General features: G+C 48.7%; 1 protein-coding gene across 1 annotated transcript in view; it reads right to left on the reverse strand.

The window, feature by feature from the left end:
* Positions 1-15,608, reverse strand: part of ICE1 (interactor of little elongation complex ELL subunit 1) — a 56,829-nt gene extending 41,221 nt beyond the window's left edge. Inside the window, exons 1-3 of the mRNA XM_045863732.3 lie at positions 15,287-15,608; positions 2,980-3,038; positions 2,419-2,453 (exon numbers count right to left, since the gene is read on the reverse strand). Of these exons, the coding sequence (XP_045719688.2) occupies positions 2,419-2,453; positions 2,980-3,038; positions 15,287-15,370 (178 nt within the window). The 5' untranslated portion in view covers positions 15,371-15,608. The remainder of the gene's footprint in view (positions 1-2,418; positions 2,454-2,979; positions 3,039-15,286) is intronic.
* Positions 15,609-23,581: the final 7,973 nt, after the last annotated feature.

Here is a 23,581-nt window from a genome sequence, read left to right on the forward strand (position 1 = left end):
ACAAAGCAATATTCAACGAATGAACACTACCTTGGATCCTATAAACAAGAAAATCCCCGAACAGCCTATCCTGAATTTAATAGTCCAGAGCATAATTCCAGCAAACAAGAGTTAGATACTTATGAGAACCATTTATCACTATACTCAATGAGTAATGAGAAAAGAAACAGAGAGAACATAAAACCTAGATAACCTCTCACTTTTACAATTTACACAATATAACTTCATTTCCCATCTCATGCTGCCAGTGAAATGTTCTAGGACAGCAAAACAATTACCCTTCTAAATTTCACCTCCTACAAGTTTCTATGCATATACCATGAGGTGGCAAATGTCTATAACGACACGCCTCTGTTCTCCTGTCAGAATACAGACTTCTCCAGATTAAGGACTACATTCACCCTAAGTTAGCAGTCTTTGCAAAAAAGAGAAGTTCAAAATACCTGATGAAATAAAATATACCCTCTCCTTCCAAAAAAGGAAATAATAAACTTAACAAAACAGTCAGAATTACACAAAAAAGTAAGAAATCAATGGGTGACTGGGTTGCTCCATCATTTAAGCATCTGACTCTTGGTTTTGGCTCAGGTCGTGATCTCAGGGTCATGAGATGGAGCCCCTTGTGGGGCTCAGTGCTCAGCGGCGAGTCTGCTTGAGATTCTCTCCCTCTCCCTCTGCTCCTCCCCTTGCTATCTAATAAAAATCTCTAAAAAAAAAAGTAAAAAATCAAGTTATATAACAAAGCCATTGAAACCTGCACCATTAGCACTTTGGGTTGGAAGAGCAAACTACTGCACACCTAAGGTACAAAAAATATGTATTTGGGGCAAATACCAAATGTGTTAAAAAAAAAAAATCAGTATTTACTTGTAGCTGAGGCTGAAGAAGGTTATTGTATCACCGAATTGATATTCCAGAATAATCCCAAGGTTTATCAATTTTTAATAAACTATTCTAATAATTTTGATTTAACAATTTTATAGGGGCGCCTGGGTGGCTCAGTTGGTTAAGCAACTGCCTTCGGCTCAGGTCATGATCCCAGGGTCCTGGGATCGAGTCCCACATTGGGCTCCCGGCTCGGCGGGAAGCCTGCTTCTCCCTCTCCCACTCCCCCTGCTTGTGTTCCTGCTCTCGCTGTCTCTGTCTCTGCCAAATAAATAAATAAAATCTTTAAAAAAATAAAATAAAATAAAATAAAATAAATAAAAATTTTATAAATTTTTAAAAAGTAAATCAATTTCCCTGCTAGATTACATGTGTAATTACCTCAAAAAGTTTATGCTAAAAAGGATATAATGAAAGTATACTCTCCTAATACTGGAATTAATTGGCTACCTATATTTCTTATTTAGCTAATTAAAAGTACTTATAATAACTGTTTCTGTACAGGTTTCATAATCAAAGGTATTACTCTTGTGATAATATACATTTATAGTTTAACAGACTGAGAGTTTTAACAAATGAAGCACAAGGGGGGGGGATTACCCTGACCTACATTTTTTAATGTAAAAATTCAGTGCTAAAAATAAATCTAAGTCTTATGCCTTGATTTTATTACTCTAATCACACAAGTTAGACATGATGGTACCAACACAAACAAATAATTAGTGATCACGTGTAAGTTCAGGGAGGCCAGAAATAATATCAAAGCAGGCCTGGGGTTCCTGCCAAAGTTGAAGAGTAGCATCTGTCCCAAGACCTAAGCTGAAGCTGCACTTCAGTGAATCCCTAAAAATATACCCACGCTAATTTTCATGGGAGATTTCACTCATGGTGTTTTCACCACGAAATGCAGAAAAGACAACTACGCACACTATTTTCACCCTACCAGTAAAATATCTCACTAGAGGCCAACTACACGCAGGTGCTCTGAATGGTTACTGAACAAACGCTGACCAAATCTGTCTTGTAAATACAAAATCACACTGTGATTATGGACATATACGTATATACACACACACACACACATATATATATAGTCATTCTCTACAAATCATAAAGCTAGTTAATGAAAGCCACTTGTCCACCATTTTGAATATTCCTACACGGCAGGTCTTACAGAAATCCTGAGAAATTCTCATAGTATCCTATTCAGCTTAAGTTCATTGCTAAGCCTGCAGAACTTGTCACATCCTCAGTACAAACGAAAAAGACCTACCCATTAAAAAGGAGGCGCCCTGAAGAAAATCAAAATTAGTGACAAAAACATAACCTTCTAAAACAGAGACCAGGAGTCTTCATCATGAAACACGTACTCACAGGAAAAGATTCATGTTCACTGTGCTGCCCAGAAGGCTTCCTTCCTTAGAGGCTGTAAACACTACCTCCCAAGGACACCTGAAAATTCCCACGGTTCTTCTAAGAAACCATAAATAAGTAAATTTAAGAACTCCAAGGAAAAAGCTAGGAAAAGGATATCATCACATTTCTTCTGATATTCTGTCAATAAATTACTGCAACAAAGAAAAGAGTTACATTACTTTTTTGATCTGGAAAATATACTGTTAAGATCATGTTTCAAAATATGCTAGGCACCTTTCTTCCTAGGCTTCCTGCAACAAATCATGTTTAATTAATTAAACATGTATACACACACACATATATATCACCTTCAATTCCTTAAAAGTGCTGCAATGATATATGAACTTTAAAAAAAATAAAAATAAATCCCCTACCATGGCTGTGAAATACTGTGAGGAAATCGGAGATCCAGTGCTAAAGCTAAGAAGGCTTAAAAGATAGAAAAGAGCTTTAAAAAAATCGCCACTCTAGCAAAACTCACTTCCTAACCTGCAGGCCTGCTGGAAAGGGCTGCGGACCAACAACACAGCTTCAGCCTGTGGACAAGGCTCACCAGGGTTCCACCATGACCCACGGCCCATGGGCCCTGGATGAGAGACTAAAGGCCTAACACACCACCTGCTCTGGCTTGTCTGTCAGGGTCTCGACGTTCAACAGAACACATGAAAACATACTCACTCTGTATTAATAATTTTCTGCTTCAAGGTAATTAGTGCTTCAACATATTCGTTTAAATTCTGCAAGAAAAAAACAGCTACAGTCAGCTACTTGTTTCTGTAATATGAATGACTCTAAACGTATATTCTGTAATGTGCGACTTATTGTAAAACATGAGCATATTTACTCTCACATAAACACAGAAATACATTAAGATATTATTTACAATGCACAGAAACACAGACCTACTCTGTGTGATCTCGAACCCATGCCGTATCTCTCTGAATCTTTCTTTAGGTGGATGGCGCTCTCTCTCTGACAGTAAGGGGGTTGTGCAGACTCTCTGTGTGCTCTTAATCAGTGAGAATCTGGTACATACTCACTATTTTAGTTCACTAATTATTAGTAATCACGTCTACAACTCACTCTGCATTGTCTCTGAAAGGATTTAAGACATCAAAAAGTCACGTAAATATAAAAAAAAGCAAGAAAATAAAAATAACATGGGAAGAACAAATAGGAATATTAAAATAGGGATGAAATTCAATGAAAAATTCATTTTATAAGGATCTATATATTTTAGGGACCAACTACAAATCTGGCTCTAAATTACTGCTATCAATTCAATAGGGAAAACATCATTAGTTACACTGCTCAAAATGTTCCTAAGACTTAAAAACAGATATTTTTTTTCTTTCAAGTGACTTTTTCCCCTAATATCTTCATATTTCATTGGTAAATACTTCAGAAGAACTTATTTTTCACTGATTATCCCAAAACATCTTTTTTCTAGGTAATCCAAATGATTTTGAGAATTACAGAAATATGTCCCTTTATACTAGTCTGTGTATCTTCTTTGAAGTCAGACATATAACACGGTATTAGTTACAATAAAAAAGGTCCACACTGAAACACGTAAATAAAAAGTCTTAGTTTGGGGCGCCGGGGTGGCTCAGTCGGGTGGGCAACCAACTGTTGGTTTCGGCTCAAGTCCTGATCTTGGGGTGGTGGGATCGAGACCATGTCGAGCTCAATGTGCAATGATGTGCAGCTCGGAGTCTCCTTGTCCCTTTCCCTCTGTTCCACCACCCGCCCAGGCTCACGCACGCTCTCAAATAAATAATTAAAATCTTAAAAAAAAAAAGTCTTTGTTTTCTTATACTCCCACCACCAGTTAAAAATCTCTATTCCTCCTTGTGCATTTCCTCTCAGAATGTTCCTGCATTTGTAAATGACATCTGGATGTGCTCAGTCCACCAACTCAATACTGAAGGCCATTCAGGTTCATTTCTGTCTCCACCAATGCACACCATGAGTGTCCCTGCCCATTCCTGTGAGATACTATCTTTCCTTAGGATCAAGTCCAAATAGATTTCCTGCATTAGTGATAGTGATGAGCTTTGAAAATCTTAGAGCCATTTTTCCATGTATATTTATTTACAAGTGTGACTGAGAAATCTCTTGCCATTTAGTTTTTCTCTTATTAAAAGCTCCTGAACATTGTTTGCTCACTGGTGTGGTTGCACTTTCTTATGAGCAGCGATATTTGAGCAATAGCAACATTTCAATAAATGTTACAAATATATACATAATGTCTGTCACTTGATCACTAAAATACAACCACACAGGCATGCAGAAGTTTTAAATACAGAGCTGAATCTGTCACTTTTTTTTAAAAGTTTCGGTTTCCTGATATATTTAGAAAATTCTATCCCACCCAAGATGCTAAAATAAAAGGATTTTTCTCTATGTTATTCTAGCACTTTCATGCTTTTATTTTTTGTATTTATATCTTTAACCATTCTAATATTCTATATAGTAGACTCTAAACATTGTAAGTCAAAAGGACAATGAGTGGTCCATTCCATATTTGTATTTAATGTATATTTTGCTTTCCACATTCAGAAACAATCTTTCATTATATACAAAATAAATTTCATACAACAACAGATTTCTGGGCACAGAGGGAAAATAATGCATCTGCTTTTACTCCCTCCCTAAAAGCCAGCTAAAACTAAAGCCAAGAAACTTTTCCCCCAAAGGCAAAACCCACAAAGATGAGAGTAGAATAAAAAGACAAGTGGAAACTGGAAAGCAGATTCAAGAATACTGACTTGGCAGGCTCAAGAAAGCGGGAGAGGTGGGAAGGGGGAAGAGTCCAGGACACCAGGGTGCTCTGAGACAGAAGGGCAGGGGCGCACTAACAGAACTAGTGGCAAACTTTCTTATAAGCATTAAATCCTCAAATTCCTACCTCTCTGCCCCGCCACCGTCCAGCAAAAGGTTTGCTGTTTGAAGAATTCTCTGCCTCGGACACTGTGAACACTGTGCCAAAAACAAAGGGATGAGGCAGCCCTATGCACACTGACCTGACACTGACCACCTGCTTGTCCCCATTAAGCTCCCAGACAGTGACAGCCAATCCTTTGCCCTCCAGGCAGGAGACTGAAAGTGCTTTCTCTGAGGATATCTAACCAGCACTGACATGAGATATCCTTGAAATGAATGGCCCACCAGACCTTCTGCAATGAAGCTCAAGGTCCAGATGCCCCACACACTCAGCATTTCCAGCCAACATATCAGCCAACAGTTTTAATAGGAACAATCATGGATTTCCACACATCAGAGAGAAACCTGTAACATGAAAGTGAGACCAAAACAAGACAGCAACTTGGAGTAAACAGAAACTGAGAAGAAAACTGCAAAGATTAATATGATCGGAGATAAATGTTATATTCATGAAACAACAATATTTTTGAAAGGAATATACAGAGTTCCTAGAAAATTTTTTTAAAAGCTCCTAAAAATTAAAAACATCCACACTCCCTAGGATGGCTGAAACCAAAATGGCAGACGACAACAAGTGTCAGTGAGGATGTGGAGAAACCGGAGCCTCGGATTCTGTGCCGGAGGCCGACGTGGAGCAGCTGTGGTGCGCAGCAGTCTCCGAACTCCTCCAAATGTTCCAGAGTTCACCACGTCACTCAGCAATTCCACTCCGAGGTCTACGCCCAGGAGAGCTGGAAACACACGTCCATGCCAAACTCTGACTTAGAGCATTATCCATGCTAGCCAAAAGGTAGAAATAAGCTAAACGTGCATCAGATGATGAAGGGATAAATGAGATGTCACGCAGCCATACCACGTGATTACTTGGCAATGAAAACAAATGAGTGACACCTCTGACGAAAGGGACAAACCCTGAGCTACATGCAAGGGGCCAGTCACAAAAGGCTACATGCCATACAAGTCCATTCATATGAATTGTCCACACCAGGCAAATCCAGAGACCCAGAGACAGAAAGTAGATTAGTGGCTGCCAGGGACTGGGGTAAGGGAGACAGGGAATGACTGCTAATGCCTAAGAGGGCTCCTGGCAGGGGTACGGGGGTGGGGGTGGAGATGAACGTGTCTTACAATTACAAAGTGGTGACAGAGTTGCTTAACTGTGACTGAACTAAAACCCACTGAATCGTACACACAAAAAGGATGAATTTTATGTGAATTATATCTCAATAAAACAGTCAGAACTAAATTAAAAATAGGGAAGCAAAATAAAAGCCTCAAAAGATTTGATGAAAGAATTGAAAAAAAAAAAAAGTTCCCCCAAATAATGCAAAACACAGACATGAGAAAGAACAAAAACAAAAACAACTGGAGTATCAGCGCAAGATGTCCACATGCCCAACATTAAGAGTTCCAGATAGAAAGTAATAGAAAAGACAGAGAGATAGTCAAAAAAATTGTGATATTCAAGAAGTCTCAGAACTGAAGCCAGAAGTTTCCAAACTGAAAGATCCCAGCACATAAATACAAACAGAATCTAAACCATGGAACATCAGCACCAAATTTCAGAGCATCAGAGACAAGCAAAGACCTTATAGGAATCCCAAGAGAAATATAAAACCAAACAAGTCAAATACAAAGAATATGGAATCAGAATGGCTTCAGCCTTGAACAACAATCCAGAGACCTAGAAAGCGAGCCTTCAAAATTTTGAAGGAACGTGAATTCCAAGCTACCTACATCCTTACTTAGGGAAGTACTGAAGGATGTGAACACGATCCACCAAAATCACAAGTAAACCCAGACAAGATGACGTGGCATCCAAGACGGAGGTAATGGGAATCCAGGAAGGCAGCTGTGCCCCAGAATAAAGCAGATCCAAAGGCTCAGGAGGGAATTTTTTCCCTGAAGAAAGCAATAGAATATCTGGTGGAGTGAAAGCATTAAGATGGCATTTCTACCTAACTGGCACAGAGAACTGCAAATAAATGTAGTTGGTATTCACCATGCATTTAAATTAGGATTTTTTTAATACAAGTGATTCTTCCTTTATTTTTCCCCCCCATCCTCTTTCCAGTTCTTTGCTAGTGGGCCTCATCTTCTCCACCTTGCCTCCAGATGCCATTCTGTAATGTTAAGTACTATGCAAGGAACATTCCAGAACCCTGACTCTAGCGTCACACACAGCTGGATTCAAATTCCTGTACCACCTCTTTCTGGCTGAGTGAACCTTGGGCAAGTTTGTTTAGCCTCCCCCTGCCTCAGTACCCTTTCCAATTCTACAGATAAGGAGACTGAAACTCAGGGAGGGCAGAGCTGGCCAGCTGTCAGGAGTAAATAGGAAAAGCCACAGAAAGGGTTTAACCCAGTCCCTAGCATAGGGTAAATAGTCCTTAACATTTCAAGATGAGGAAGTTGAATTAAGGATACCATCATTCATCAGGGGAAACAAGAAAACACATGGGAAAGGAAAAACAATCGTAATTTACTCCAGAGTATAGCTCTGAATAACATATAGTCATAATAATGTCCACTCTGAGTAGTGACTTAACCGAAATCCTATGTAGGCTGAGAAGACTGGGGAAGCAGCAGGAGGAATGCTGAGGCAGGTAGGGTACAGGGTGGAAGGAGAGCTCAGTCTGCATCTTCCAAAGGCAGAAACTGAACAATATGCCCTACACTGAAAAACAAGAAGTAGCAATGCAAGTCTATTACTTAACGATACTAAAGCTCATCATAAAACACACAGTGCAATGGAAAGTGGGAGGGGAGAGATGCGGCTGGGGACAGCGGGCTGGCTTAACACGACTTGTACATCTAGCTACCTCTGTAAACTGTGTTCACGTATATTTGATAAAGAATTTAAGACCACAAAACAGCATTACAAAGGAAAAGCCAGAGACTAAGTACAGTTTCCGTTCCCCACAGCATTCTACGCCCTGACTTTTTTCTCAGAGCTCAAATTCAGGCAGATACCGCAGCACCCTAATAACAGTCTCGTTTTTCTCCAATCTGGTCCAAACGCTGCTTAAGATGGTTGCAACCGTTTCTAATGTAGCTCGGAAGCATGAGCGAGCAGCAGGCTGGGTCGCAGCGGCCTGTGCGCGTTTATGGGGGCACACTGCACCCCACCACCATCCAGCCTCTGGAAGCAAGGTGTGGGGTGCACCCAACCAGGAGAGTTTGAAGTGACGTGCTTCTGGACTGCTGCTTCTCTCCCAGTGGTCTTGCTCTTCTGGTACTCCAACTGCAATGCTCAGGCCTCCCCCAAGTCCTCTCCCCTAACCACCATCTTTCCTCTTTCTCTGGCTTCTGGCTTAGTCCCTCAAGCTGTACTTTATACTTGTTCACTAATACAATTCCCAAGCAGCACGTTCTATTACTCATACTTATTCCACATTTACTCCTTTTCCAAAGCGTACTTTTTTAATTTTATCCACACAATACCCTCTGGAATGTCACTGTGAACATTTAGCACTTGAGAAAAAGAAAAGAAATCCATCTGTGCTCATTTTCCCTCCCTTCTCAGAGAAGTGAAATCAACACAGTGGCTGAGCACACAGGGCGAGTAGGGGGCATCAGGATAACCCGGGGCCAAGGGGCAAGCCAGGACTCGTGGGGCCGAGGTGGGGAGAGCAGAGGCAAGCGTGCTTGGGAAAATGGCAAATACTAAAGGAGTCAGTACAATGTGAAGATACATAGCAGGTAAATGCAGGTGATAACAGGACAAGTACATTGCCAAAGTCAACCTCAACATTAACACTGCAGGCTGGAAGATTGTTTGTGGTGGCTTTCCTGTGCACCGTGCAAATGTTCGTCAGCGTCTCTGACCTCTACTCATTAGGTGGCCAGAGCACTCCCTCAACCACCAAGGTGTACGTGCAGAGTGAACACAGCAGGTCTGAGATGCTGTCCCTGGAAAGGCGTGCTAGCAAGGTGGGCCCTTGGTGGTATCTGGGAACTTGGATTTCTACAGGTTTCCCACCATTCTCTCAAGGCCAAGAGTGGCTCACTGTGCTTAACTGCACAATGTACTTTATGCTGGAACTTGCTTTCCTTCTGGGAGCCTGGCGTCTGGGTATGTGCTAGGTAGGCATATACATGTGACCAGCGCCCAAGAGACACTTTGTGCCATGTCACAGCACGCTGTTGGAGAACTTCAGTGAGTCCAGTCACCCTCACTGGGCTTCCTCGGGACCCCACCCCATGCATGGCCTTTCCTCCTGGCATATTTTACTTTGTATGCTCTCACTATAATAAGCCACCCGGTGAGTAGGAAAACACTGAGCTGGGGGTGAGGGATCCCTGATACAGTGTGACCTCCCACAGTGTCTCCAGACCTTGCCAATGAGACTACAAGGCTGTGCTCTTTAAGCTTCCAGACACATGAAAGGCAGAGACTCAATTGGAAGAGGCTGAAGAGACATGACAGTGCTCTATGACCCACGTCCCCAATCGACCCACGTCCCCAAGTGGACCTGGAACCAGCAAGGCAGGCGGGATTCTTGGGCCTGCAAGCAAAATCTGAAGGGCCCAGGGATGGGATGGAGCGGCGGCACGAATGCCAATGTCTAGGCTGGAGGGCTATGGGCTCACTCTGTCGGAACGTGTTCAGATTGCGGGGGAAACACACGCCGCAGTGTGCGGGACACAGAAAGTGTGTGTGTGCATGCCAATGACAAAGCAAACGAGGAGACATCTGAACTCCTGGTGAATGGGGTGAAGAGAATACCAGAGTTTTTGGTACTATTCTGGTGATTTCCTTTAAGTTCTAAGTTATTTCAAAAAAAAATTATTTTTAAAAATCACACCAATCCCATTAATTGCTCTGCTGGGGGTGGTCTGGCTCACTGCTCAGCTTGCATCCTCTCTGATTTACGACATTTCCTCCTCCTACTTGTTAACTCTTTATTCATTGCTCTTATGTAAAGTCTCCACTGATCTGCATGAGAGCTGAGTGTGTCTCCTGAGTGGTGAGCAAGGACCCCCATGTGATGTCCTCTGGCTCAGAGTGGACTGGAACAAGGCAGGAAGGTAGGAATGCCCACCCCCACCCCCCAACTCCACTCTGGGAACTTCCCACCAAACAAGCTGAGAGGCTCTGCTTCCTGGGAAGGGAGGACCCAGTTTCACATGCCTAGTCTTCAGCTGCCCTGACCTCATACATTGTGCTTCATCCATCACAAACTACCTTCTCCCACCCTGGTCTCTGCACATGGTGCCCTCTGTCCACATCCCCTCCATCTCTTCCTCTTCCTCAACTAAGACTCACCCTTCAGACAGACCTCAATTCAGATTCACCTCTTCCATGAAGCCTTCCCCTGTCCCTCCTAGGTGCTCCCAGGGTCCCCTGTGCGCCCCCCAGCATGGCACTTACTAATATACTCCTTCCGTGGTGGTTTTCTCACCATCTGTCACCCCAACTAGAACACAAGCCCCAAGCCTCTTCTGTTCATGAGTGTATTCCAAAACAAAGCATGGCATCCTAGACCCAGTGATGCTCAAGAAATGTTTGCTCACTGAATGAATTACAATTTTGTGAGCCTTCTTTGTAATATAATCATTTACAAATCAGTATGTCTAAGAGAAGTCATGGTTTAGGTTCCAAATGATGAAGTTTAAACCACTGGCAGTTATCAGTGGGAGCCCAACACAAGCTTATATAAATGACAGGCTCAAATCTGCGCCAAGGGCAGCCAAACACCATCTATTCTGAACCTACTGTAGTGGCATGAGCTCAGAAGTATAACCACGAGCTCTGAACTCTCACAGGGCCCCCAAGGGTTAAACTGTTCTGCTCTGCAGCGAATGGAACTGGTGAAGAGGGGCCTCTCCTCCACCAGGACAGAGCAACTTGTGCCGCTGGACTGAAAACTCAGCTTAAGAAGTGTGTAAGTGCACACTCTCACCACAGGAAGGACCCGTGCTGCTCTGATGGGACTACTCAAGTCCGGCAACCCACAGGGACCTTGGGCTGGAGCTCAGTGACCAACCACCACCACCACTGAGGGTGGGCACAGACAGGAGGTGGGCTGTGGGACTACGAAACAAAGGATACCTAATGCGTGGTTAATCCACACACTTGCGAATGGAGCGACGATCACAGCCAGACCCATTTGTCAACACCGATGCAAAGAGGACAGGGGAGAAGATTTCCAGCAAGAGGAAAGGACTGCTCCGCTCAGGAGAGAGCCAGCTTCCCACTGTGGTTCAGAACAAGCCCAGCATGGCCACGACCACCTCCAGTGGGGAGACACCTGCAGCCTGCCTGCCCGTTCGCGGCCAGGTGCGAGGTGCCCGCGCGAAACCACCCAGCAGGCCACCTTCCCTGTGCAGGGCACCCACTAGGCTCTCTGACACAGTGTCTCTCAAGTAGGGAACCCAGCACCCAATCCTAAGGTGAGGTATCCTGACTGACAGATCCCTGTCTGCTCCGTTCTCGATCTTTCCCACCCTCATTTCCTAGGCGCTTCTTGTTTCCCTGTGTTTCCTTTCCTCACCATCCACGCCCGCCTTCCGTCAGTAGCCAGCAGCTTCTCCTTCACTGACTCCTGAGAACGGCACCTCATCTCATACCGTGTCACAAAGGTTCTCAAAATCTCTTCAAGTGACAGAATGTGCTCCCCCATTCTCCTATCACCATCTCTCCCCCCCAAAATTCTTACAAGGCACTCCGCGCCAACCCACCCAGGTCTCTGCTCTATCTTCTCAGCAGGCCATCAGGTGCTCTGGAGGCCTGTGTTCCACAAACGACAAATGTGAAAGCCGCTGAAAATTCCCAACTCCGACCTCATTCCAGAACTTCGATCCCACATTTCCAACACCTCTTGTGTCTCGGTTTCCACTTCTCTTCCCTCTAACAGTTCTCAGTGACTCGGGTTTTAATCGCTGGATCTTTTATTCCCCAGATCCGAAATCCACCTGTTCTTCGAAGTTTTTCATATTGAGACCGTTTTGCTTTTTTATTCCCATTCCTGGGAAGCTTCACTTCACCCAGGCTTTTGTTATCACTAGTGTGCATGAGTAAAATAATGTTCCAGAGCTAGCTGCACCTCCTCCAATTCGACCTGTACACCACCACCTGCCATTTTTACCAAAAACACCGCTCTTATGTGGTAATTGTGCAGAACCTCTCTCTACTCCGTAACACTGACAAAAATAAGTATATTTTTTTTTTGGTGGTTACCACTCAAGATCTTCAATAATCTGCCACGTACCTATCTTTCCAGCCTTCCTTTGTAAAATTAAAGACTCATTCAAGATTCTACACGTGACTAATCATCCTCTTCCCCTAAAACGCCATTCCAGGCAAACACCCCAATGCAGTGGAGTGTTCTGTCCTAGGGAAGAGGTCTGCAAAGGCCCCAGCCAGGCCCATCCCTCGACTGCTGCCTGCGCTGCTTGTACCCTCCAATGGGTAGAGGACCTGCGAACAGACCACAAGCCCTCCATCTGAGGATCTTGCCCCTTGCAGAACAAGTCTGCAGACCCCTGAAGAATTTAACGGGATTTCTCCTATTGCTGCTCTGAGAACCACTAGTAGGAACGCGGCAAGGGTGGAAAAGGGGGGGGTTCTCTGGAGACTGGAGCCAGAATCTCTAGGCCAGAGAGCACACTGGGTTCACACAGGGCTGGAAGCAGCGGGGACCAGTGGGGGTTGAGGCGGATCATGATGGTGGGGTCAGGATGCGAGAGAAAGACAGGAACCAAGGATGACACTGAGTTTCCGGCCAGGTGCTACTTTTAGCTAAGATGAAGACTACTATGGGTAGACCAGGTTTCTAGAGAAAGACGAGATCCACAACTGAAAAGTATAACTCATGCTGTTCTCCTGCACAGAGGCCCCCATCAACTCACTATCCTTTCAGAGTAAAAGCCACAACTCACTATCCTTTCAAGCCAAAATCCTTTGATGGTCTCTAAGGGCCCACGCAATCAGACCCTTCTTTTACTGATGTCATCGGACTTCCTGGCTATTGTGTTTGTGTCCCCCTCCCCAAATTTGTATGTTTAAACCTAACCCCCAATGTGACACCTCTGGGAGTGATTAGGTCAGGAGGGCAGAGCCCCCATGAATGGGATTAGTGCCCTTTACAAAAGACCCCAGAAAGCTCGATTCACCCTTCCATTAGATGATTCACCAGGTGACAGGGCGAGAAAACAGCCACAAACTAGGAATCGGGCCCTCCTCAGATACCAAATGTGCCCGTGCTTCATTGATCTAGGACTTCCCAGTTAACAGAACTACAAGGAATAAACTCCTCTTGTTTATAAGCCACCCAGTCTATGGTATTTTGTTATGCAACCCAGCACAGACCAAGACATCTACATGCACTCCACCCCGGCCACGATGGCCGCCTTCCCCAGCACGTCAGGCAGGCCCCTGTGTCGGGCACCCACACCTGATCTTCCCACTGTATGGGACAGCCCCTCCTGAAGTATCTTAAAGCTTATTCTGTCACCCCCTCTGCTCAAATACAATCTTCTCAGAAAGGACTTCCCCCATAAATTCCACCAGCCAGCAGGCCCCTCCTCGCCCATTTGTCCTTTCCACCTTCTTTGCTTAATTATTCTCTACCATATTATCTTCTCATGCAACCTGTTTAATCTGTCTCCTCCCCCCTCCTAGAATGGAAGCTCCCAGAGATCAAGGATGTTGGCCTTTTTTCCTGCTGCTACAATCACATTGCCTAAAACACAGCACATGACCTACAAATACTTGTTAGATGAAATTGGCACAAAGAATAAATACAATTCATTAAAGATTCAAGAGAACTTCACTCATGCTCCTGGGGTTTTAAGGGGAAAAAAAATAAAGCACGGTACACATGCCTATACAGTGCAGCTCAACTCGATGATTTGACTCTCCGTTTTCCTTCCATCCAGAATGCCAGTGCACGATCCCTTTCCCTCTCCCCTGTTCTCAACACTTAAAACGTTTGGGATCAGTTCCTAGATAATGCCCTTAAAAAAAAAAGCTTATCTGGATGGCCTGTGGCCTACATTCCTTTCTGATCTCCCCTCTGCTCTGCGCTCATGTCAGCCAGACACTGTTCCGCTCCTCGGAGGCACCCTGCTCCTCCTCGCCTCCTAACGTTCCCGCCTGTTAATCCCCCCATGGAGGAGGTTCCTCCCACACCTCTTCTGCTCACCGTTCAGATCGCCCTACCTCGCCTCCCCAAAAACACCCTGCCCACCAACCCGGCCAAGAGCACCACTCCAACTCCTCCTTTACCTGCTTCAGGATACTTAAAACCTCCCAGAGTCTTACTTGGACGCGTGTCTTACTTCTAAGAACAGATCGTCTACTTGGTTCACCCCCGTGACCCTGGTGCCTAGAACACCACGCCGGAAACGGTGCTGATTTAATTCAATCTAGGAGGTGGGGCGACGTCCCACTTTGCCATTAAGGGCACTGACCCTGGGGGTTAAGCAACTCTCGACATCAGGCAGCGAAGAGGGTCTAGCCGGAAACAAGTACCTGGGACGATCCCCACTACCTCGCAAGACCTGGAGCCAGACACTAGCAACGCCTCTTCTGTCACTGCAGACAGTCCATTCTGCTGCTAGAAACGTCCAGTGACTGCAAGCCTTCAAAGGATGGACGACCCTCCAGCCAACCCGCACGTCGCGCCTCCAGGCAAAAAATATTTCGGGACGAGCCAGAGCAATCGAACATCTCACTGCTCAGAGGCCGCTTCCCTCCGCATTCCACCCGTCCCTCGCCAACCTCAAAAGCAGCCCTGGGGAGCCCTGAGACTGGGTAAGCGCAGGGGCCCCCAGAACCCGCTCGCTCCGCCCCCCCCCCCCCCCCGCCGCCTCACGGCAAACGAGGCCTGGGTCACCGGCCTAAATCAAACAAAAGAGGCGGTTCCCCCAAAGCACTGCAGCAGAAAGGGGAGCGGGCGGGGAGGAGGGGCGGCTTCCGCCGCGGAGTGGGAGCCGCGCGCGGGGGCGCGGCCCGCGCGGCCGGACCCCCAGCCCCGCGCCCTGGCCGGCCAGCCGAGCTCCTCCGCGCCCTCGGCCCGGGAAGGCGCCGCACCTGCTGCAGCGAGGCGCAGCCCTGACACCGCGAGAGGTCCGCCGCCGTCCCGGGCGCCGCCGAGTGGGTCTCGCCCGGCATCATGGTGCCAACGCCGAGCCCGGTGGGCCCGCGCGCCTCAGGGACCCGCGGCCTCGGCCCTGTCCTGCCTCTGCTGACACCGCCGGGGCCGCCGCCTGCCAGGCCGCTTCCCGCCGGGGCCGGGCGGGTCCATCCGTGCACAGAGGTCCCCGTGGGGCTGGCGAAAGGCTCTCCCAAACGGAGCCGCCTCCGGCAGTCGAGGGAAACGCGACCCGGCGCGGCCCCCGAGCGCGACACCGCCCCGCCAGGACCCCGCCCCGCCCGGGCTCGCCCCGCCCCTCGCCGCGGCGTGGGCCTGCCCGGGGCGCCGCCTGAGCGGAAGGGGAAGGGGAGCCCGGCCGAGGTGGCGGGAGAGACGCCCACCACGGGAGAGCCAGCGGGATCGGAGGCATCGGAGGCGAATTCCTTGCGCTGTGTAGGGAGTTAATCTTTTATTGTCGGCTCGCTGTGACAGACTCTCCATAGACACCTAAAGCCCTCGGCGAGGGGGCGGTGACGCCCTTGATGACGTCACCCAGGCGCCTGCTAGCCTGGAAGGACCCGCAGCCGGACGGGCCGGTGTGGGATTTGTAACCCGAGGGAAGCGCTCTGTGCGAGTCCTGCCTGGTACCCGAAGGAGCCGGGTGACCACGGTTCCCGACGCCCCGCGCGGCGGACGCCCCGGAGCGATCCTGCGGCCGAGCCGGGTGCGCCTGAGCGCCTCGCCGCCGCCCCCGCGACAGCCGTCCTTCCTGCGGGACCGTCTTTCCTGCCGGCAGCCCTCCGTTTGTCCGCTTGCCAGACCCTCCCCGCGGCCCGAAGCCCAATCAGAGACCATAGCCAGCCGCCACCAAATCCCACGTTGATGCCTCTTTGGGGGGAAAAATTTTAAAAAGTCCTCTCCCAGGCCGCAGTTACTGGGTCAATTCGGACCCAGACCCTCTTCTTGAACGAGGTTCTTCACCTTATCCTCCGCCACCAGAATCATCTTTTCAAGGATCACTGCCTGACTCGGAAGCTTCCCGAGGCTTCCCAGCGTCTGGTTATAAAGTCCAGATTCTTAGCACGCGGTACAGTCAATGCACGTGTTAAGCAGACGTCCAGATTTCACCAGCTCTTTCCAAAATGTTCAGTATGGAATTGCAAGTGGAAACCCTCCCGAGAAAGCAGTCTGGTTGCTCCCCAAATGCCACAGCCCTGCCCTTTAGTACAGAATCCGTGGCTGGCACGTGCTGTGGAGTGATGCACCGGGTACCCTAGACCTGACAGCTGGGTTTCTTGTCCCCGACACCTCAGGTGGCACCTGAGAGAGGAAGTGCTCTGACGGCTCCATTTACCCAAGAGCAGAAAACAAGACCAGGCTTCAAAGGGAATGGAGAAGTGAGCAGCACAGCGGGAGGCACCTTGGAAGACCCCCCCGTGGGACCCGTTAGAGAGGGGAGAGGAGACCATGTATGAGTCCTGATGACTTTCCATTTCTGGCTTCAGATCCCTGACAATACGTTTTCACAGTAACTTTTATTTAAGGTTTCCCAAATGAGTGGGTTGTTTGTTTTTTCCAAATTACTTTAGTGGAGGAGACACCAACTTAGCCTTGAGCCTTTTCTCCCGCTACACTGTCCACCCACACCCATAGGTCGCCTCCTTTCCCTGGCACTCAGAACTCTCACTGCTGCCTTCCTGCCTCTGTCTTCGCCTGTTTCTTCCCCTTTGCCTGGAGTGCTTTCCTCCCAGCTTCACCAGCTGCAATCAGCCAGGTAGTCCTTCCAGGTCCCACATTTTACCTCCACCACCCCGAGTGACACCCACCTTTTTTTCTGCACTAATTTTTTGGTAACAAACCATTTTGACTCGGATCACAGTGATTTTTATGTCTTCTAAGACCTCTTAGTTTTCCTTTTAAACCTTGTGAAGTGCTATACACAGTAGGTGCTCAGTGAATGTCAGAGTGGATCAAATTTGCTGCAACTAATTGAAGGTAAAAAAGAAAAAGCACTCATGTGCAAAATTTCAAATGCATTTGTTTCTACTTCTGCCCACCTCAAACCAGTCCTTAGGACATTTAGAGAAACAAAAGTCTTGTTTGTGTAATGCAGGGTCAGCAAACTCTCTGTGAAGGGCCACATGTTCACTATTTTAGGCTTAGGGGACCTGACAGATCTCTGCTGCCCATTTGTCATTAGTTTTTGGTGGGTAAAGAACCACCTAAAAACATAAAACTTGGGTGCCTGCCTGGCTCAGTCGGTGGAGCATGTGACTCTTGATCTCAGGGTTGTGAGTTCAAGCCCCAGGTTAGGTGTAGAGATTACTTAAAAATAAAATCTTTTAAAAAAATGTAAAACTCATCCTTACCTTGCAGGCCATACAAAAACACGTCATAGGTTGTAGGCCACTGACTGAGGAAGGCTAAAAATCAGGTTTTTCTCTTTCCCACACGAGGAGCCACACCCGTTGGTCATTGGGATAGAAACAAGCGTCCACACTGCGGAGTCATGAACAGTGAATTAACCATTTCAGTGGCTTTACATTCTCAAGTGAGCAGCCTATTTGAGCTGGTATTCCCTTACAGAGCATCAGATGTCATTTAAGTGAAAAGTGACCAGGACAGGGCCAAATCCATAGGAACTACTATGCAGAGAGTAGTTCATAACAAGCTACTGATGTCATGATCCATCTTGGAAAACAAATGTGTCTTTAGTTTACTCACAGAAAAATAGTGGGTGGTTTTGGTTTGGGGGTGTGGCTCTTTTTTTTTTTTTTTTTTTTTTTTAGTCATTTTTCGTATCAAACTTCCAAGAAAAATGTTGCATTTTTCTGTCAGTGTCGCCAGACGTGGGGGGATGTCTAGATTCTGGCTGCTGATGTGGGGGCACCCTTGTGGCTCTGGAGTCCAGCCCACTGCTCAGAGGATCTGACTCTAAAAGTCTCAGTTCTTGCCTCACAACCCCCCAGATACTCGGTCACTTCTCCAAATTAAAGCTTTAGAATGTAACATAATTAAGAGGCTAGTTAAACTGATGACTTATTAACATCTGCTTCCACTGAAATGGTTAATGGATTTGGTCTAGAAGGCAAGGAGATTATCATCGTATGAACTCAAATTGGAAAGCGATTTGTTCTCTGGAAGTTCCTATATTTTGCTTCATGAAGAGCCATTCTTTCATTTGATGCACTTATCCATAATAAAAATAAACTATATTACATTATTTCTTTTAAAGCCCCTAGATACGTTTTATGGAGTCGTTGGCGGCTCTAACAGTTTAGGATTCAGTGACAGTATCTGATTAAGTTCTACGCATTCTCCGACCCGTGATGTAATGCTAATAAATGGCCACAGGATGCCAGTCTTTCCCTGTGTCCTAGAGACAAATGGAACTCTCCAACAGATTTCTGTTTTCTCTGAGGCATCCCGGGGGGAAGCACTCTGCAGGGCACCTGTGCCCCTTCACTGACCCCCAGGCATGGTCCTAGGTTATCTTTGCTCCAGTGTTTCTTACTGTCCTGGGTTAGGCCATGATTTGTCCCCATGGGCAGCAGTAGGCCCTGGACCCTTGCTTAGAGCCCAGCTCCCACCCTGGAAGTAATGCAGAGTTAGGGGAAGGATGGCTGCTTCCTGGAGGATTGAGCTCACTCAGCAAGCAGAAGAATCCATTTCCCCAAACAAGCATCATTTGCAATAGAGCGCAGAACCGACATGACTGTTAATGATGACGCACAGTCTTAAAGGACTTTCAGGGTTGTGTGACCCCCTTCAGGGGAGTAGGGGGTCACTCCCATTTTGGGGTATTTTGTAAACACCAGGCAGCTGTAACAGCTTGTCTCCTAAGACACTTCCTGCGTCTCCGGGGATTTGTAGAAGGGAGGTGGCTGGCAGTCTCAAAGAGGGGCAAGGGAGAGAGGACTCTGTTAGGGAGGGTGGGTGGGCAGGGTGCAGCCCACCCACCCCCAAGAAGAGGGCAGGAGAGGGAGGAGTGGGGTGAACCACTCCAAGCTAGACCTGTGCCCTGGCGGGACTCCACGGGAGCCCGGGAAGGCCAGAGTGGTGGGAGATGCCAGAGCCTGTGGGAAGTGGGGCAGGGAGCACTGGGAGCAAGATGCACTTCAGCATGGGGCAAAAGGGAAGGTTTTCTGTGCACTAGGTACTGTGGACCTCTGAGTGGAAGCTGTCCAGGGAGCCAAGAGCACAGCCAGGAGGGAGGTAAGATGCCTAGCAGGTGTTCTAGATGCCCGGGCCCAAGGCAGAGTAGAAGCAGGCAGCCAGAAGTAAAACGTGGCTCCCACACGCACCATCAGAAAAAGTGTAGCTGCGAAGGGCCGGCTCTGGCCACCCCCCGGAGTTGTGTATATTATCTGCTGCTCGGCAAAGTCTGTTTCAGTTTCTCTGAGGCATTCAAGAACTCCCCGGCCCTCCTCGAAACAGGCATGCAACTGTGTGCTCCTGGTTGAATGTCAGCAGCAGGGGCCTGGCTCGTAAGGCCCCTTCACGATCTTTGCTTCCTGCCCACAGAAGCGGAGATGAACCCCAGGGCACTGAGCAAGCCATGAAGCTACTGTCTCTCAACCCCAGACCTCCCCTTGTGTACCCTGCTTTGTGATACTGGGAGCGCGGAGCCACGTGGCCACCTTGCCTGCTGGGGTCCGGCAGACTCTGCCCACAGGTAGTACACTGGTCCACAGTGATGGGAGGAGGGCGTGAGGCTTCGCTTTTCCTCTCCTTGGACTTTGGGTCCTGTCCCTCTCTCTCGTCCTTGCTTTGCCCCAGGCCACATCTGATTCCATCTTCAGTTTCTCTGACATGTGCAGAATCAGCCTCTGAGACACAGGGGACCCTGTCTCCAAGTGCAGAGACCCAGCACTAGCCCAGCAGGACCCCTGCTCCGATGTCTGAATTTGAGCTCCAGCGGGCACGCCCTCCAAGTGTCCATGTTTTGCTCCTCCCATCCTTTTCCCTTGGTTGCCTACAGCCTGAGGGGTGGCAGGAACATCTTGCAACACAGAAGGTCCCTGCAGGGATGGAAGGAGGGGACTCACCTCAACAACAGGTTCATCCAGCTCGCACTCTGATCCAAGCAGGTGGTGAACCCAAGTCACAGCAGAACTAACCGTGACAGAGGGTACCTTTGTCTCCTCGTCCCTTCTCCTCCCTGCCCAACCCTGGAGGGACCCCACCCTGGCTGGAGATGGTGGGCTTGGCAGGCTTTTCTCTCCCCCACCCCTCCTGCTGGCGTCTGAGAGCAGGCCAGAGCTCCAGGGATGGCAGAAGCTCCAAGCTGAAGACAGAAGATGAGTGACCAGTATCTCGTGCTGGACTTTGTGTTGCCCAAGAACATCTGCGAGGCCACAGGCCCGAAATGTGGTCTAGGGTAAGCGAGGCCCCAGGGAGCCAGAGCCGCAGGGCAGGGATGGTGACTGAAAACTCAGAGGAGCGGCTTCACGAGGGCTGTGCGCTGTGCGGGCGCCGCCCTCCTTCCTACGCCCGCTGTGCTGCGCTTCGCCCTGGGCACCGGGCACCTGGCAACGCCCGGCTCCGCGGCGCGCACACCTCGCCACCCTCGGCCCAGCTCGGAATGGTGGCGCTCGGCGTCCCAGGTGGTCCTGGCTCGCGTTCAAGGCTCCTGCCCGCACACCTCCTCTGGGCATCTCCCTGCTATTGTTCTGCAGGTCTCATTGTTTTTAAAGATTTATCTATTTATTTTAGAGATTGCAAGCGGGGGAGGGGGGCTCAGGGAGGAACAGAAGGAGAGGCAGTGAGGATCTTAAGCAGGCTTCACGCGGAGCGCAGAGCCCGATGCTGGGCTCCATCCTGGGATGATGACCTGAGCGGAAGTCAGACGCTTAATCAACTGTGCCATCCAGGTGCCCCTTCATGTCCCATTTTATGGTCTTGTTTTGATATCATTCCTGCTCCTCTTTTTCCCCTCGCCACTCCGCACAGCTGAGCATCATCAGGCCCTGTGGGGGCCACGTCTCCAGCCATCCACCTCCCTGCCCCTGCAGCTGCCACTAGCTTCCAGGGACCACCAGCTCCTGGTGGTGGCCAGGAGCCCCTCACAGTGAGCCCCAGCTGTTTGCCACCAGCATGAGTGACGTCCAGGGGCTCATGACTGCGATGCAGCCGAGAGGAGAGAGGTGGACAGGCTCCGGATTCCCTGCATCACCTCCACTGCAGCAGAAACAAATTTGGGACCCCCTTCCAAGGCCAGCAAGGCTCCCCTGGGTCTGGTCCGTACCCCCTTTGTGCATGCTCCCCCACTGTCCTCTAGATCTCCTGGGGCGGGCTTGTTCCCTGGTCCGGATCTCAGGCCACGTGCCCCTCGCATATGGCTCTTGTATTTCCTTCACAACAGTGAAGAAGGAAACAGTACCCCACTTCTCCCAGGAAGAAGATAGACGTGAGAGAAGTGTAGGGGCCTCGCCTTGTCCCTGTCCTCCCGGAACGGGAGCCAGGGAGCAGCCACTTGCCCAGCTTGTGTTTCCCAAAGGCAGAGCCAAAGGGAGTGCAGGGAGCCCAGAGCTCCTGTTCTGCGAGGGGGCAGGTGTGCTCCTTCAGCAGCTCTAAGTGGATGTTAGTTTACAAACAAAGAGCTGAGACTAGGAGCCATGAAGCGGCTTTCCCCCTCTTCAAAGGGAGGAGGTGTCAGAGCTGCATCCGCGGGGCCACTTAGCATCCGTGCATGCTTCTGTGCCCCATCTTGGCCTCCACCTGGCTCTTCTCTGGACTTGGCCCGAATATCCCATTACCTCCCATCTGTGGGTCCCCTGGGCTCTCCCCACCTCTACCCGGTTCCCTCCTGCGTATCCTCAGGTCCACCTGGGATCTGCTAGGGTCTTTCCAGTAGGGTCTTTATGCTGCAATTATACGTGAACGTGGGCCTGCCCCCCTGCTCACCTGTGTGCTGACTGAGACCGGAGACAGAGACCACATGTCATTCACCTTCTTCTCGTACCTTCCCCAGCGCTTGTTCATCATGCAGCAAAGGCTACTGGATGAGAACCTCTGTGGGGGATTGTCGCAGGCGCAGGGGGAAGCCTCAGGGAGGGGACATGGGACACACACCCCTGCCCTCATGCAGCTTGCTCCCCCCCTTACTTCTCAGCCGCTTTGTCGGCTGGACCCGCCTCACCAGGCTTGCTTCTTGAAAGCACCTACACTTCGGGCCCAGCTAGCTTCTAGGTCCTTCCAGCACCAAGGCTGACTACACAATTTGTGGGGCCCAGTGCAAGATGAAAATGCCAGGCCCCTCATTCAAAACTTATTAAAGCTTTTAAGATACCAGCAGCAAAGCGTGAGAACAAGAGTAGAGCCCTGGTGAGAATGCATCGCACCCCGGGGGAGCGGCGCTGCCAGCCCCCTCCTAGCCTGACCTGCTCCCAGCCCCCACGTGGTCCCACCTCCCCCCGGGCCAGAGTCATGGCCAACCCACCCTCTGTTTCAGACTTAGCGCACTGTAGCGGAGCTTTGCCCCTATCTCCCCAGTCCTGCTCCCCATTCTAGGCACCAGCATCTGGCCAGTCCAAGGGCACTGACCGATTTCTCACCCTCGCCAAACTCTGGTTCCAGGTCTTGTGCTTCTCCTTTCTACCTGTCTGTCCAGGCACTTCACAATTCTGGCTACACAGGACCCCCCCCCCCCCCCGCCCATGCTGTATATTACTCCAGTCTCCTGGGGCCAAGTTGAAGACTCCAGGGGGCCCTGGGACATACTGAGTATGACCCCGGAGTAGCTCAAGCATGGGACACTTTTTTCTTTTATTTTAAATTTAATTTTATTTACATCCCATTAATGAACATATAGTGCACTATTAGTTTCAGAGGTAGAGTTCAGTGATTCATCCGTTGTATATAACACCCAGTGCTCATGATGTAAAGAATGAACATTTCTAAGAGCAAACATCAGGGGGAGGGGGCTTCAGGCAAAACTGAACTAACAGGATTTTTGCCAGAGGCAGCCAGCCCGACCAGATGACCAGATATCTCCAGAGGAACAGTAGATTAGATTCAAGAGGGCCAGATGTCGAGGGTGGAGGGTTCTGGTTAGACTGACTCAGTGGAACTCTGGATAAGACTGGACAGTGCAGAGATGAACACAGAAGCCCAGGAGTCAGGGCCTCATTGAGAGTTCAGAGCATCACCAACGTTGGGTCAGGAGAGACCGTCAGAACAAGAGGCAGCTACTGTCCCCTCATGCCCACTTCTGCCGGAGCAGATCAGCCACTGGGGTTTCTCCAAGATGC

Source organism: Mirounga angustirostris, unplaced genomic scaffold (assembly GCF_029215605.1).
Source record: "Mirounga angustirostris isolate CCGP_5_RB_7025 unplaced genomic scaffold, mMirAng1.0.hap1 SCAF_7, whole genome shotgun sequence".
Taxonomy (NCBI): domain Eukaryota; kingdom Metazoa; phylum Chordata; class Mammalia; order Carnivora; family Phocidae; genus Mirounga; species Mirounga angustirostris.